This window comes from Dromiciops gliroides, chromosome 3, assembly GCF_019393635.1.
Source record: "Dromiciops gliroides isolate mDroGli1 chromosome 3, mDroGli1.pri, whole genome shotgun sequence".
NCBI classification, from domain to species: domain Eukaryota; kingdom Metazoa; phylum Chordata; class Mammalia; order Microbiotheria; family Microbiotheriidae; genus Dromiciops; species Dromiciops gliroides.
The window spans coordinates 181,880,734-181,898,651 of record NC_057863.1 but is presented as its reverse complement, the minus strand read 5'-3'; the positions used below and the strand labels follow the sequence as shown (position 1 = coordinate 181,898,651).

Below are 17,918 nucleotides of genomic sequence, written 5' to 3'. Positions count from 1 at the left end.
CTTAGTTCCTTCTCTGTCTCCACCAACTCCCCCTAGCAGCAGCCAGCCTTTCCTCTAGGGTCCTCCACATTCTGGCCAAACCGAACCTCTCACTTCTGTGCTACAGTGGAAGGCTCAGGGAAAGAAGGCACCCCCACACTGGAAGCCTGGGCACTGGAAGCCAATAGTAACTGGCATTTGTAGAAGGCTTTAAACTGTGGATCTTACTTTGTAGTTTCTGTGTCTCCTCTAGCCTCTGCTGTAAAGATTCCATGAAAGAGAATATGACCCAGGAAGCAAAAAGACCACTGCTCTCAGAGGGAGGGAAACGTCCCTCATTAGGGGAAGTGGAGGGGATCCTGCTGCCCCATACAACAGTGAGTAACTGGGACCAAATACAGAAATTCAAGGCCAAGAACGATGATCTTCTCATCTGTACCTATCCTAAATCAGGTGAGGGTGTGTTTAGAAAGATCCCTTAATAACAATAATTGCTAGTATAATAATAAATTGCTTTAAAATAATTGTTTTATATAATACTTATGCGTATGTTATAATTTTGCATATTATATTAATATAAGGATATGTTAAGTTACATTAATAATATATAACATATATTTATTTTATGTGATATTTATTTTATAGTGCTTTAAGATTTGCAAAGTGCTTTTACATATATTTATATACATTTTATATATTTATATATATAAATAAAATTGCACTTTATTTTCACAATAACCCTGAAAGTAAGACAGGTACCATTATTATCCCCATTTTTCATATGAGGATTCTGAGACTGAGAGATCAAATGACCTACCTGGAGTTACACAGGTGCAAGATTTTAATTCAGATCTATCACTTAATATACTCAAAAGTTAGAGGCAGCTAGGTGGCACAATGGAAAAAGCACTGGCTCTGAAGCTGGGAAGACCTGAGTTCAAATCTCATCTCACTTATTTGCTGTGGGACTCTGAGCGAGTCACTTAATCCCAAATGCCTTAAACATTAAGGGCCATCTCAAATTGTCCTGATATATCTTGCCACTAAACCCAGATGGCTCTGGAGGAGAGCAAGGCTGGTGACTTTGTATAGCCCTGCCTCACTTAAATCCAATTCACATGCAAGTAATAACATCAGCTCCCATTGTCACATGATTCTCTTGAAGGATAAACAACAACAATATTCAAAAGTTACACTGGTCAGAAAAGGTTATCACTCTGAAGCCAACCTAGTGGTGCAGTCCTCTGAACTTTAACTAGAACTGATCCTCAGGCAACAACTATATAGAGGCAAAGCCAATTCCCTAAGCTGACAATTCTCAACTTTCCATTTTGGTAACACCTTTCAGAGCTGTGACTTAGGCATTCTGATACTTAGGTTAAGGGAGGAGAAACCTGGAGAGAAGCCCACCAAGGAGAGAAAGCAGGAAAGGATTAGGCCAGGCTATGCCAGCATTCCAACAAGCAACTCATAGTTGTATGCAGCCATGCCAGGGGAACAGTAGTCCCAGTGAGTCACTCCCACCCCAACCTTGGCACAGTTTCCCCATAAAAGGGAAATGGTGAAGAAATCATGGCATTTGTCTCCTTTGAACGTAGGATATAGTGAAACTATGCAGCAAACATGATTGTTGTTACCATTTGTAACAACCCCAAGAGTGAGATCAATCCTCTGGTAGTTATGGAGGCTGGAATAAATAAGGGAATGGGGACAACTACTGATACTAAAGTGATATGAGGGAGACTTGAGACTGGCAGCACTGTAAGTGATGTCACTCAATTTGTACCCCAAGTCTTCAGCCTTTCATTTCCCTCTCACTGTATGTCAGGCCCTCCAACATGGCTTGCCCTAATTATAAGAGCAGTTTACTTATAAAAAGCCTAGACCACAAGGTAATGAGACTATAAATTCTGAAGTAGAATCTTTAGGGCAACTGACTTATCATGTCCATGTGAATGACTATCAGAGCTGAAATTTTCTAAGGCTCTGTCTCCAAAATGCTTAGCTATGAGATTTGTGTAATTTTTTTTAAATGTGCTTTAGAACAGAGTGTAAAAAAATAGTTTTAGGTATATTCAGAACAGAATTAAGGACAAGCAGGAGGAAACCCTCTCCTTTTAGAAAGCAAAATTGGGAAGCAAAAGGGGAATGCCCCAATCTAGCATTTTCACTTCTGATACCAGTAGCTAAATTATCTATGACAACCCCATTCATTAAGGAGGCCCCTGTAAATTTCAGCATCTGAGACATATTTCTCTTTGCCCTACCCTAGTTCTGACTCTGCCCTAGTTTAACTCTATCTGGCCCTGTCCCAAGACATCAGAAGATGAATTTAGTGTCTATTCAAGAATATTTGCTAGCTGTGTGACCAGGAACAAGGAACAACTTCTTATAGAAGGAGGCCCAGAAGTAAACCTGGGTAATAAGGCTAAAAGATGAGGCCTTTTCAGAGGGTAGGGGAAAGACTTTTATTACATATTACAAGAGTAGGTATAAATATACCCTATTCATCACTCATTGTGATGACAGAGGACTTCTCCTTGATGGGTCATAGGGAATACCCTGATTACTTACTGCTCATTTATACCACATTGGCTAAGTGGTTAAGTGTCAAACATGTATGATTTGACTGGCTCAAGCTATTGTAGAGATGTGCTTTTGTACTGTACTCTATAAAAAAGGGGCAAGTAGTGAGGATCTTGTCTGCCTAGAAGGGTATGTTGAGTTTGGGCACATACCCTTCTAGCCTATAGGCTCTGAGTTGTTATGTTAAGAGAGAAACCCAAAGCAGAGCTAAATGGGACCCTGGCAAGGAGATGGCCTTAATCGTGAGGGAGTGGTTATTTCATCTGTAAAATAAAAATAATAGCACCTACCTCCCAGGGTGGTTATGAATATCAAATGAGATAATATATGTAAAGCACTTTGCAAACCTTCAAACTCTGTATAAATGCCAGCTGTTATCATTATGATGATGATAATGGTGATTATGCCAATGCCTTCCAGAAATATAATCAAAGTCCCAAAGATCAGGGTCAGCTAGGTGGCACAGTGGATAAAGCACTAGCCCTGGATTCAGGAGCACCTGCGTTCAAATCCAGCCTCAGACCCTTGAAACTTAATAGCTGTGTGACCCTGGGCAAGTCCCTTAACCCTCATTGCCCTACAAAAAAACAAAAACAAAGTCCCAAAGATCTCATCTTTTAGCCCTTGACTTATTTCTGATTACTTCTACACTCACAAAGCCTCAGTGTCCTTGTCTGATAAATAAAAATTCTAAGATTTAGTCTTCCAATCTCATGGGGTTGTTGTGAGAAAGCACTTTATCAAAACCCAAAAGTGCTATATAGATGAGCCATTGTATTGTTACTTTTGTATGGCTTGTCCAGTTTTCTCCCTTTAGCAGTTATGACATTCCTTACCCTGAAAGACGGCCAAAAAAGGGAGGCAGCATAATTTAGCAGAAAAGGATTTGAAGAATTCTGGGTTCAAATCCAAACTCTTACTACCTATATGATGTTAAGTGAATGGTTTCAATTCTCCAGAAACCATGATGTTGATTTGTAAAATGAGGAGTTTGGATTCAATATCTAAGATCCCTTCCAAATCTAAATCTATGGTCTACGATGGTTTTATATGCCTCAGTAAGTTCATAGTTCATAAGTCAACCTTCCTAAAAATACAACTACTTCCCTACCCCAAGCTAAAAGTTTCCAGAAGCTTTGAATTCACTTCTGCTTCTATAACATCATTTCCCAGTGGAATTTCAGTCATTTCCTAGCAACAAAAGGAAGAACATCTACCTACCATGGATAATAGAGTTATGAACTGAGGATGAGATAGCTAGTGGAGCAGGGTCTACTTTGGCTAAGACAAAGAGGGACTGGAGTATATATTAACTAATATGGTGCTTCTGTGTGCTCTCTGCTTCTAATCCTTGCTATGTGGGAACCAGGAACAACATGGATTCAGGAAATTGTGGACATGATTGAACAGAATGGAGATGTAGAAAAGTGTAAACGATCAGTCATTCATCTCCGGCATCCTTTTATCGAGTGGGCACGTTCATCTCATCTTTCCGGTAAGAACTTTTCCCCCTATCTTTTCTCATGTTCCTTCTGCATGATCATTAGGGAGTCTTAATTACAATGATAAATACCACAAAGTAGGTTGTGTATTTGTGTGTGTCTGCTACTATTTTCCAAATATATACTTGCCCTTGCCAGGTAGAACCTTCTTGCTCCAAGCAGCAGGCCCTAAGAGGGCTAAGAATTAGACATTATTTCTTTCCCAGTAGGAATTATGTAAGAAGATTCTAACTGAAAAGTTAGCCAGAGAAGCAAAGTCTGTTTGTTGATCTTTCTCAGTTCATATCCTATCTTCTGCAGAAGGTCTATCCTGGTTCCCCACCTTCTAGTAACTAAACATGAGTTTACCTCCCTTCTACTCTATATAAAGCTACTGTATGTTCCTAGTGCTAGTTATCTCCCACATTGGGACAGCAATGTGGCAAAGTGGATTGAATGCTGGTCCTGGAGACAAGAAGACCTAAGTTCAAATCCAGTCTTAAATACATATTACTTCTGTGATCCTGTACAAGTCACTCATTCCATTTGTTTTAAAAAGCCCTTCCTGGATCACTTCTTTGTCATAGCTCAATGAAAGTATAATAGAGAGCTCTGATAAAATTTTTTAAAAAGTGATCCACGGGAGAAGGAAATAGCAAACTACTCCAGTATCTTTGCCAAGAAAACCCTATAGAAAAAAAAAATCATCCATGGGGAAAGTAGAGATTCTTGGACAATGGGAGATGCTCAATAGGACTTTCTCTAAAGAAGTATCCTTTGATGATTAAACTATCTGCTTAGTTTATCCCAGAACATCGTTTCTCACTCTTAATTATTTACAGGTGTGGACCAAGCCAATGCGATGCCCTCTCCTCGGATACTGAAGACACACCTTCCCACCCAACTGCTGCCTTCATCCTTCTGGGAAAGCACCTGTAAGGTATGCAGGGTAATCAGAAAGAATAGTCAAATTCATTTAGGTGATGAAGGTTATGTTGAATAAATGCAATAAAAACCATCTATCCCTGTTCCAATTCTTCCCTACCCACCTCCCAAAAAAATGCTGTTTTTGACAGCAAATCACTACTGTCCTTGACCTACACCTGACTACCAACATGTCCAAGAGGATAAGACCTATTGACATAAAAAAACATTACCACAATCTCTAAGTTTAGAACTTTATTCAGGAGCCCCATTCCACCCATAGCAAGTAGACCACAACATGTTAGCTAGCCTGCAGAAGAAAGCCTGCTATATAAGCAGAGACATATAGACTAAAGCATCAGCCTCCCACGTATTTAGTCCTTAACTCTTTTTTCCCTCTACCATTCAAACCCCTCCTCTGGCAATCTCCTGTTCCTCAATTTCGTCATCTGCAAAGTGAAACACTTGGACTAGATGGCTTCTGGGGTCCCTTCCAGCTCTTGCTCCATGACATCATGTTTCAAAATAGCTTCAAAAGCTTTAGAATTTCAATATGCTCAAGAAACTTTAGCAATATAAAGCTACCATTTTTTTAAAAAAGTGGGAGTTTCAGTGTACTGTAGGCTCAATATAAATTATCCATGTGACAAGGTAGTGTAATGATTGGAATGACGCCACCTGCTGGAGACTTACTGTAGAAGAGTTCCACCCATGAAGCGAAGGTCTTTGAGGGCAAGACCAGGAGTCTTTTCTTTGGTGTCAGGAAGTGACGTGGGCTAGTGGGAGGAAGAAGGAAGAGCCGGGTGCACTGACTCGCTCTTTTTTTCCTGGGGACTCTGGCGGAGAAGGGAGCTAGAAATGTGTTCTCCCTTTAGTTGATAGGAATCTAGGCCTTTCTCTCTCTCTTTACCAAATTTTTATTCTCCTTAATAAATGCTTAGAAGTCTAACTCTTGCTAAAGCTTATAATTTATTGGCGACCACTCATTAGATTTTAGACAGTTTAGCTAGAATTTTAGCCCTTAACAGAAGTCAGAAATCTAATGATAGCCTTGTTGTTGTTGTTGTTGTTGTTCAGTCATTTCAGTCATGTCTGACTGTTTGTGACCCCATTTGTTTTGTTTTGTTTTGTTTTGTTTTGTTTTTGGTGGGGCGATGAGGGTTAAGTGACTTACCCAGAGTCACACAGCTAGTGTCAAGTGTCTGAGGTAGGATTTGAACTCAGGTACTCCTGAATCCAGGGCCGATGCTTTATACACTGTGCCACCTAGCTTCCCCCCATTTGGGGGTTTTAATGACAAAGAAACTAGAGTAGTTTTGCCATTTTCTTCTCCAACTCATTTTACAGATTGAAAAACTTAGGCAAACAGGATTAAGTAATTTGCCCACACAGCTAGTAAAGGATCACACAGCCAGTAAAGTCTAAGGCCAAATTTGAACTCACAAAGATGAATCTTCCTGACTCCAGGCCCAGCATTCTATCCATTGCACCATCTAGTTGCCCCTTACATACCTTAAACAATGAATTTTCCTGAGAGAGGAAATAATTAAACTTTTAAAGTTTAAAATTAAAAGCTTATGCTGGGGACAGCTAGGTGGCACAGTGGATAAAGCACCGGCCCTGGATTCAGGAGGACCTGAGTTCAAATCTGGCCTCAGACACTTGACACTTACTAGCTGTGTGACACTGGACAAGTCACTTAACCCTCATTAAAAAAAAAAAAGATTGTGCTGTCTATATAAATCAAGAGAATCTGTTTATAATAAACCCAAATATGATTTACCCTTTCTCATCTCAAAATAATTTTCCCATTAATAATGCCATTCTCCAACCTCATCACCAAACTATCCCCTCCTGCTTCAAAAATCTGCTTCAAGGTTCACTTTCTCCACTATTCCTTCCTGAAATAACCCCACTTGGTTTTAGTTTCTTTGATATTCCCCTTAGTATATCCTGTCAGTGGTGCATTAGAAAATACTGAATTGGGGGCAGCTAGATGGCGCAGTGGTTAAAGCACCGGCCCTGGATTCAGGAGTACCTGAGTTCAAATCCGGCCTCAGACACTTAACACTTACTAGCTGTGTGACCCTGGGCAAGTCACTTAACCCCTATTGCCCCGCAAAAAAAAAGAAAAAGAAAAAGAAAAAGAAAATACTGAATTTGGGGGAGGTAGGTGGCGCAGTGGATAGAGCACCAGTCCTGGATTCAGGAGGACCTGAGTTCAAATCCAGTTTCAGACACTTGACACTTCCTAGCTGTGTGACTTAAGTCACTTAACCCCAACTGCCTCACCAAAAAAAAAAAAAAAAAGAAAATACTGAATTTGGGATCAGAAGGCCTGGGTTCAACCCCTGACTCTGCCACTTAGTCCTTGTGTGACTTTGGACAAATCACTTGGATACCTCACTTAGCCTCAGTTTCCTTATTTGTAAAATCAGGGGGTTAGACTAGCTAATCTCTGTGATCCCTTCCTGCTCTAAATCTATGATCATGTGACCTATATAAACAAAGCTATAATTGGTTGTGTCTATGTTTCTATCATTTGTCCTTAAAAACAATGTCCTCTCCTATGTTCTCCTGTTAGGTACTGTGCCTACTGCTTCCCAGGTAATTGTCATGTTTGGTACATAACTGTTGCTGCTTGGTATACTAACCTGTGTAAAATTAACTAGTCTTTTCTATATATTCTACTCACTTTCCCAAGATCATTTACGTAGCTCGGAATGCCAAAGACTGCATGGTATCCTATTACCATTTCCAAAGGATGAGTCAAACACTCCCTGAACCAGGAACTTGGGAAGAATATTTTGAAAAATTCATGAATGGGAAAGGTAAGTGAATGCTTTAATGTCTAGTTTTATTCCTACTCTGACTTGAAATGAATTTAGATGACTACAACATTTCAGGTTATTCTCTAAAACACAGTATAAGTGTTAATCATCTTTTATCTCTGAGGTAGAATTATATAGCTGGGAGACCCTGCCTCACCATTCTAGCTCCTGGCAGGATGAGAAACCATGTCATGGCAAGCTGTGCTAACCCAGTTTCCTGAGTATGAACCTTGTTTATATAGGTTACCCTTAGTCCTGCAGGTCTCTTTTCCAACTAGGTATGAGGCATAGAATTTAGAATCCTGAAGTTGGAAAGGATTTCATAAGCCTTAGTCCAACTTCTCCCTAAAGACTGAATCCCTTTTACAACATCCCAGATAAATGGTTATTTACCTTATATACAACATCAATCAGTAAACATTTATTAAATGCATATTATGTGCCAGGCACTGTGCTAAGTGCTAGCGGTATGAAAAGCAGCAAAATAGTCCCTGCCCTCAAGGAGCTCACAGTCTAATAGGGAAGACAACAAACAAGCAAATACATACAAACAAGCCATTTGTGGAATAAAACAAATAATTAACAAAGGGAAGGCAAGAGAATTAAGAGGGGTTGGGAAAGACTTCCTGTAGAAGATAGGGATTTAATTGGGATTTAAAGAAAGCCAGGTTAGCCAGTAAATAGAGATGAAGAGGCATGGGGGACAGCCAGAGAAAAGCCCCAGAAAGAAAATGGAACATCTTGATCATGAAACAGGAAGGGGGACAGTGTCACTGGATTGAAGACTATGATGGGGAGGAAATTATAAGAAAACTGGAATGGTAGGTGGGAACTAAGTTATAAAAGGCTTTGAACATCAAACAGAGGGTTTTGTATTTAATTCTTGAGGTGATAGAGAGCCACTGTAGTTTATTGAATAAAGAGGTGACATGTACACAATCAATAATCTAGTCGGTCAACAAGTATTTAATTAGCATTGTGCTAAGTGCTGAGGACACAAAGAAAGACCAAAAAAGAAAAAGTTCCAGCTCTCAAGGAGCCCACAATCTAATAAGGGACATGAAATATGAACAATTATGTATAAATAAGATATATACAGGATACATTTGGAGCAGTCTCAGAGGGAGAGCATGAAGATTAAGGAGAACTGGCAAAGATTTCTTGCAGATAGCTTGAAGGAAGCCAGAGAAACTGGGAGGTAGAGATGATAAGGAAGATAATTCCAGATATGGAGGATAGCCAATGAAAATTCTCAGTCTAGAACACAAAATAATAAATAAAAAGTATAAAATAAATATATGTGTCAAATCTAAATCTGACTTTGTAACTTTCACTCTTTGCTCCTAATTTTCACTACTGGGACCAAGAAGAACAAGTCTCCATGTAATAACTTTTCAAATACTTTTATCTCTGCCTCCCCCCTTGAGACTTGTCTTCTAGCAAAATATCTGTAGTCCCTTCAAACAGTGTTTAAGTAGCATTATCTTGAAGCCTTTGCTATCCTGGTTAACATCTTCTTTACATACTCTTTTGCCCTAAATCTCTCTTCTCTCCTTCCTCATGTTCCCAAGCATTTCAACCAACTTAAGCCATGCCATTGTGAGAATTGGAATGGCACACCCTGCTGGGAAAAAGATTGCAGGGAAGTTCCACCATGAGGAGAAAGCATGTGATTTAGAGACCATGTGACCTTAGCATCCGGAAGTTACATCCATAGAACCACCTGTGGGACTTGTCAATCAGAGCTACCAGCCAATTAGCTTGGAGCTCTGTGTGTGTGTGTGTGTGTGTGTGTGTGTGTGTGTGTGTATAGGCCTGTTTCCTGTTGGAGAGGAGGAAGGAGCAAGCAAGGTCTTTTGGCTCCGGGACATCGGCTTGGCTGGAGAGAGATTCTGGCTCTGTTAGATAGATAGGGGAAGGTGTCTTTGGCCTCTTTCTCTCTGATTACTAGCTCCTGATGCACTTTAATAAATGGTTAAAAGTCTAAACTCTTGCTAAAGCTTCTAATTTAAAGTGACCACTTTAGACATCCTAGCTAGAATTTTAGCCCCTTACACCATGTATTTACTCATGCAAATCCTGTTGAAATTAATGGTTATTGCTTCATGTATTACTGGTCTATCTGGTTCTTTGAAAAGATTTCCTAATAGCTTAAGGCAATAAAACAAAAACATTCTAGGGTTTTTCCAGGAACTAAAAGACAAGCTCATCAGTTCAGTTCATTCATAGAATTTGCATTCTCTTACTTAAACCAAAAAATCAATAAAACATTTGATTTTTCACAATGTTGTACTACCTCTCTCATTCTCTACAACCTTTCAAAGGTCATTGATGATGGTTAAGTAACTGCAGGGAATAATAATTTCAAAATTCAAAGATGATGTTCCTCTTGTCCCTGTGACTAGAATTCATCCAGAGAAGTTGGGTATGTTTTTTCTTTCTCTACAGTTATCTACGGAATGTTAACATGGAAATTAAGGAAACAATCAATATAGGAGAAAATAAGGTTTTTAATGGGACAGAGGAATTATAGCTTGTAGTATTGCAAAGCAAGATGCTAGCAATACCCAAAGATGGGAACTGTGGACAGGGTTTATATGGGGTAACAGAACAAATGGAACTAAAGACTGTTCTTGAGTCATGTATAGAAACTACTTAACTACTTAATATAAATGAACCTTTAACAAAGGGAACTATAAGACTGCCCAAGAGTTAAGAGTAAAAGCTATTTAATTCTCAATAGAAACTACTTAATGTAAATGGGTCCTGTTACATAATAACATAAAATCCAGGGAGTAAAGTAGAGAATCATTGGGAAGAGATAGTTTGCTTGGGGGGCGGTCCATAGAAGTCAATCAAGAATCTGGAATTGACAAAGATTGTTTAGCCTCAAGCAATTCGTTGGCCTTGGAAGGAGGAGTAGGTGGGGATCAGTCAGTTCTCAGTAAATTTGTGGTTATCAGGTATCAAGCATCCATGAGCTATTATTGCTCTCTCCCTTCCAATTCAAAATTCATTCTCCTTGACAAAGAAAGGGCAAAGTTGAACCACTCTGCTATCTCTATCTTGCATCATCATCCGGGCACTGGTCCTATTCTCTCTTTGAACATCCTTTTTCACCAAATAGAGCTTTTTTTATTTTATTTATTTTATTTTAGACTTTTATTTTCCAAATTACATGTAAAAGCAAATTTTGACATAAATTTTTTTTTAACTTTGTGTTCCAACTTCTCTTCCTCCCTCCCCTCCCACCCCCACCCCAAGAACTCAAGCAATTCAACATAAGTTATACATGAGTAGTCAAGGCAAACAATTCTACCTTATCTAGGTTGTGAGTGGAAACAGATAAAAACAAAACTTCAGATTAAGGAATTGTCCAAAAAAAAAAATGTGTTTCAGTCTGTTTTCAGATACCATCAGTTCTTTCTCTATAGATATACTGCAATTTTCCTAGGTTCTTCAGAGTTATATTGGATCATTTCCTTGCTGAAAATAACCATGTGCTTCCCAGCAGATCATCTTACACTAATGCTGTTATTTTGTATACAGTACATTTCTCTCTGCTTCAGTTCATGTGTGTATTTCCAGGTTTTTCTGCTAACAGTACCGTGAACTTGACAGAGAATTTTCTTCATAATAGCCCAGCAGAGTAGGTACCATACATTTTGACATTATAGTCAATCAATGTAACTATTTCCCTCCATCCCATTCCCTTCCAATGATATTTATTCCATTGTCTACCTTATTTTGCCCTAATCCTCCTCATAAGTGTTTTGCTACTAACTGCCCCTTCCCCCACTCTACCCTCCCTTCATTCACCCTTCCATCCTTATCCTCTTCCCTTCCTACTTTCCTGAAGGGTTAAAATAGATTACTCTTTCCTGTTAGATGTGTGTGTGTTATTCCCTCCTTGAGCCCACTCTGATGAGGTTATGGCCTTTGAACTGATTCTATTTTCTAAATTTTTTTCCTCCCTCCCTCCTCAACTTTCCCTATGAAATCAAGCAATTCAATATGTGTCATACAGGTGGTGTTATGCAGAACATCTTCACCTCCCTCTAAAGTGTTTTGCTTTTTACAGCTCCCTCCCCAAAACTTCTCTTCCCTCCTTCCCCTCTTCTCCCCACCCCCCATCTCCTTCTCCTCCCACTTTTCCTCAGGGCAAAAATATATTACTATACCCACTTGAGTATGTATGTTATTCCCTCTTTGAGACAATTCTGATGATAGTGAAGTTAACTCACTCCCCCTCTTCCCCTCCCCTCCATAGGCTTTTTTCTTGTTTCCTTTCTATAAGCTACTTCTCCCCATTCCACCTCTCCCCTCCCCCCTCCCCCAGTCTATTCTTCCTACCCCTCACCCTTATTTTAAAGATGTCATCATGAGTTAGCTAGATGGCACAGTGGAAAAAGCACCAGCCCTGGGCCCAGGAGGCCTGGAGTCCAAATCCGGCCCCAGACACCAGACAACCCACCTTGTTTGCTCCACAAAGAACAAGAATATACAAAAAATAAATGCTTTACAAATACCATACCTTCATATTCTTTTCAGACCTGTGTCCTCTGTATATTCCTTGCTGAAAAAGTTCTTATGTATTATTTTCTCAAGTATGACTGTAAACAGTTTTATCTTTCAATGTCCCTCATGATTTCTTTTTCCTGTTTACCTTTTTATTATTCTCCAGGATCTTGTATTTGAAAGTCAAATTTTCTATTCAGTTCAGATCTTTTCATCACAAATGCCTGAAAGTCCTCTTTTTCATTGAAATTCCATTTTTCCTATGAAAAATTATACTGAGTTTTGATGGGTATGTGATTTTTGGCTGTAATTCCAGTTCCTTTGTCCTCTGGAATATCATATTCCATGCCCTCCGGGTCTGTAATGTAGAAGTTCCTAATTCTTGCTTTACCCTTATTGGAGCTACACAGTATTTGAATTCCTTTTTTCTAGCTGCTTGTAATATTTTCTCCTTGATCTGGGAGTTCTGGAATCTGGCTACAATATTCCTGGAGGTTTTCCTTTTGGGATCTCTTTGAGGAGGTGATCAGTGGATTCTTTCAATTTCTATTTTAGCTTCTGCTTCTAGAATATCAGGGCAATTTTCCCTCACAGTCTCTTAGAGGATGGTCTCTAAGCTCTTGTTTTGGTCAGGGTTTTCAGGTAGTCCAATTATTTTCAAATTATCTCTCCTGGTTTTATTTTCCAGGTCAGCTGTTTTTCTAAGGAGATATTTCACATTGCCCTCTATTTTTTCATTCAATTGGATTTGCTTCACTGTGTCTTGGTTTCTCATAAGGTCACTAGCTTCCATTTGTTCAATCCTAATTCTTAGGCAATTATTTTCATCAGACAGTTTTTTAATCTCCTTTTCCATTTGGTTTTTCAAGCTGTTGACTTTTTTCTCATGACTGCTACATCGCTCTCATTTCTCTTTCCATTCTTTCCTACCTCTCTCTAGATCTTCCTTCTTTCTCTCCTATTTTCTCTTCAAAGTCCCTTTTCAGAGCTTCCATGGCCTGAGACCAGTTCATATTTTTTGGGGAAGCTTTGGATGTAGGGGCCCTGTGATTGATTTCTTCATCTGAGGCTGCACCTTGATCTTCCTTGTTGCTGAAAAAGCTTTCTATACTTCTGAACTTTCTTTGTTTGCTCATCTTTTAATTGATTTTAAATTCTCCACTGGGGGGGGGGGGGCGGGACTGCTTCTCAGCCCCACTCCTATTCCCAGCTTCCCAGGTGTTTTGGTTTGAGGGAGGGCCAGTTTTGCTCTCACCTGGCCTGTTCTCTGGTCTGGAGATAACCTCAAGCCTACTTATTAAACAACCAACCAACCAAGCTTTCTGTGGTGTGGTTCTTAGCTTTGGCCCAATAGAGCTTTAAAAACAACCCTTTGGGGACAGCTAGGTGGCACAGTGGATAAAGTATTGGCACTGGATTCAGGAGGACCTGAGTTCAAATTTTACCTCAGACACTGGACACTTACTAGCTGTGTGACCCTGGGCAAGTCACTTGATGCTCATTGCCCCACAAAAACAAACAAACAAACAAAACAAAAAAACCTTACTATAAAAATTTTAAAAAAAATTTTTTTAAACCCTTTGTGCAATAGCACTATTGACACTACTCCTTACTTCCATCTCTATACATACCTTTTAAAAATTTTAATTTGGTTGGTGAGTTCCTTTTGCACCCACCTTACTCTCTCTGCCTCTGTCTCTTTGTTTGTGTCTCTCTATGGCTCTGTATTTTTCTCTCTCTGTGTGTCTCTGTATCTGTCTGTCTGTATGTCTCTGCCTCTTTTCTGTCTCTCTGTGTGTCTGTCTCTGTCTCTTTTTCTCTATCTTTGTCTCTGTGTCTCTTTCTGTCTCTCTCTGTCTCCCTGTCTCTGTTGTGACAAGTAAAACTAAATCACCTATCTAGGATTTACTTATAATTAGAAGTTTCAGCAGCAGTTTAGGCATTAAGTATTTATTAAAGTATATTAGAAGTTAGTAAAAAGAGAACATGTGTCTCTAAAAGAATGGAAAAACCTAGCTCAGATCTACGAGAGAGAGAGAGAAAGCTGCCTTCACCTAGCATATCATGCTTCCAAAGAGAAAGAGCCTGACTCAGTTCAACTCGAAGCTCCCTGTGGGGACTGGGAGAGGGGCAGTCCTCACACACAGCTCCAAGCTAATTGGCTAGTAGCATTCAAGTCCATTGGTTGACATGACTTAAAGACGATCCATGAATTGTGAGGCAACTTCCAGGATGCCAATTCAACCTCAGAAAGGTCAAATGCTTTCTTAGCAGGGGACACAAATATACCTTTGACAATAACAGACAGGAAACTAGGTAGCTGAAAAGGATATTCAGTGTGCCATCCTATGTATACATAGATGCCCTTACTAGGTGCACAGGAAATAGAGTGCTGGAGCTGGAGTCAGGAAGACTTGAATTCCCAGACCTGCCTCAGATATTTACTAGTGGTATGACCCTGGGCAAATTACTTAACTTCTCTCAGTCTCAATTTCTAAATCTGTAAAATGAAGATAATGCTGTTTACCTCACAAGTTTGTTATGAAGTAAAATGAGGTAACATATATAAAGTGCTAGCTATTTTTATTACTATTTGAAACAATTTATCACAGCAAGTCCACCCTTTCACCACACATTGTTCTCTTTAGATAACTCCTCTTTTTCCTCAATATCAGAAGTGTTCCTCATTGTGTCTTCAAAATGATTAACAGTTTTACCGTGTTTCTCAGTTAATTGTCCATCATATCCTAGCTATCCTTTCTCTGAACCCTTTGAAAACTGCTCTCCCAAAGTCAAAGGTTTGTGTCAGGTTCTACCTAACATTGTTCTTTTACACAGATTGTGAGCTGGAAAGACTATAAGACTTCCATCAATTCCACCCAAGCATTAGACTCCTCCTTGTTGGTAGGAATCAAATCCAGAAAAGGACTTTGTGCAGTACTGTCCTTAAAATAATGTCAGCCAGTCAGTAAACCTTTATTAAGCCCCTGGTATGTGCCAGCCATTGTGCTAAGCACTAGGAATACTAAGAAAGGCAAAAGAAAGTCCCTGCTCTGAAGAAACTCACAGTCCAATGGGGGAGACAACATGCAAACAGCTATGTAAAAGTGTTGATTCTCATTTTACAGATAGGGCAAAAAACTGAACACCAGAGAAATTGTAGGACTTGCTCAAGATGAGGTAACAAATCAGTCCATTTGGGCCCTTCAGACTCTAAGTTCAGAGTTCTCCCTACTGGACTACAGCTGATTCTTAATAGTAAACCAAGACATGAAGATTCAGGAAATAGAGCAAGAATTGAGCAAGAACTTGGAATCAATTTATGAAACAAATGGTATTCATTGATTCAAGACAGTACTGGGATATAGCAAGGAGATGTAAAATGAAATTTTCAAGTGAAAATTTAAGATGAGATTACATAAAATTTTCCAGATACTATGAGCTGTCAGAATGGTGAAGAACCTAGTTTGAGGTTGAAACTGTAGACCTTTGGGAAATTTAGAACTATATTAAAATACGACACAAAGGAAAAAATCCTATTATAATACCATGATTACCAGGCCTTTTCTTGGCTTTCCAAAATTTATAATTTACATTCTGGGCCATGTATAGTGTAAGACTGAGAGAAAATGTGTTATTAAATTTAAATTAATTGCTTTCTCACATTCAAATTAAACAAATTCATCAAATAGAAGTTTTGAAATTTTGGCAATTGTATTATCTAAAAGGACTTAGTTTTTAAATTAAATTTAGAAAAGGATAAATATTTTAGATGATCTAATAACTTCCATTTCTTTGTGAGAACTTTGAAAAGTTGTATGTATACACAATGTTTACTCTTCTGAAACAGAAGCAATTTGTTATGGTTTAATTTCCATATTTATGCTACTGACCATAACTGTTCTGGAAAAATAACTCTATTCTTATCAAGAAAGGCTACATAGAACCCTATTATAGTTGGAAATAGGATGTGCAACAAATAAATTTTTTATCTAGGGTTATAGATGATAGATAGATTTGATCCAAAGACAAATGCTAAAATTTGTCTCTTGGATCATTAACAATCTAAAAGATAGATACAATTCAATTAATAGAGGAAAGACCTCTATGGGCAAGACAAAATCCAGAAGGGGCACTCCCCTACTGCGACTCAAATTTTACAAACAAAATAATGTGAATGGGTACAACTTATAGAAATACAGTTAATAAGACACAACAAAATTCAAACTTAATAACTATTACTCATTAGAATAATCCAGATTATTACACAGGTACATAATTAGAAACACAGCAAAGATAAATAATATTTCCATAAAATGATGATTAATAACATTTTATACATGGTAGACCATAATCAACATAAGCTTGATAATACATTACTGTAGAAAGTCCTGAACACCTTCCTTAAACCTGCAAGATCAACAATTAAATAGCCTAGAGATTCCCATAATATTTAACAAATGTGGCACAATTATTGCTAGTAATTCACAAGCTCTCGTCACAAATCAAACACAACAAAACTGTAGCAATGATGTTCAAATATTCAGTTCAGTTCAGAGTCTTTCATTGAAGGATGTAGTAAGCTCTAATGATGACTCAGAAGCAGAGGTGTTAGATACTGGTTCTTGCTAATCCAAGCAGAAGTATCAATACTGGTCCTAGGTTGATGGGTGTGTTGTCATCACCAGAAGAAAGAATAAAGTCCACACAGTACAGGTGAGATGAAGCCCACCAGTATCAGGTGTCAACAAAGTCCAAATATTATAGGTGAGATGAAATTCACCAGGATTAAAATCTTTGCAGATCTCAAAAGAATCTTCCTGTTGTAACATCTTGGAATAATTCATTTCTATGGAAATACACTCAGAAATCAAGGTAATATGTATAAAATCAGAGATAGAACAATTCACCAGTACTTTAACAGAATAAAAATTCCTAATATAATTAAGAACCATTTTTAAAATGAATTGCAATAAGCCTCCATTCTTGAATCATGAGACTATTCATGAAAACTACAAAGAGGGGTCCAACCAAGAAATAGTACTCTCTTGTACATGAGTATGTGTTGTGCTATGTGCTATTTGATAATTTTTTTCATAACATTAATAAAATTACCTAAACAGTTTACATAAGAATAACAGAACTGATGGCACCACAAGCTCCAATATAAACAAAACAAAATTATATAAAAGTTGTTATTTTAACTCTAGTTATATAATGGATTCAATTAACTTATTGAAATGATTTAAACTTTATCCTATCCAAATAATAACATTAACAAGAATAGATGTTCCTTTTAAGGCATAATAGATCAAAAGTTACACTGACAGATCTTTCTTTAACAAGTGTATTCTTTAACTAAAAAATTCTTATCCTGATTTCATCACTCTTTGCATCATTTTCCTAATCATCCTCATACCATTATGAGAAAGGAAAACTCTAACATAGCTAATAACAGATGTCAATGCTAAAGTCAATCTTCATATGACATCTGACAAGACCATTGGAAGTTACCACAAAAGATTAGGGAGATAAACTATACAGTAGGGAAGGTATTCTTTCCCAATATCCAGGACAACTCCAAACAAGAGTTATACAG

At 38.3% G+C, this 17,918-nt stretch overlaps 1 protein-coding gene across 1 annotated transcript in view; it reads left to right on the top strand.

The window, feature by feature from the left end:
• The first annotated feature begins 251 nt into the window (after nucleotides 1-251).
• Nucleotides 252-17,918, top strand: part of LOC122749576 (sulfotransferase 1C2-like) — a 30,566-nt gene continuing 12,899 nt past the window's right edge. The window contains exons 1-4 of the mRNA XM_043996009.1: nucleotides 252-432; nucleotides 3,935-4,060; nucleotides 4,889-4,986; nucleotides 7,675-7,801. Of these exons, the coding sequence (XP_043851944.1) occupies nucleotides 252-432; nucleotides 3,935-4,060; nucleotides 4,889-4,986; nucleotides 7,675-7,801 (532 nt within the window). The remainder of the gene's footprint in view (nucleotides 433-3,934; nucleotides 4,061-4,888; nucleotides 4,987-7,674; nucleotides 7,802-17,918) is intronic.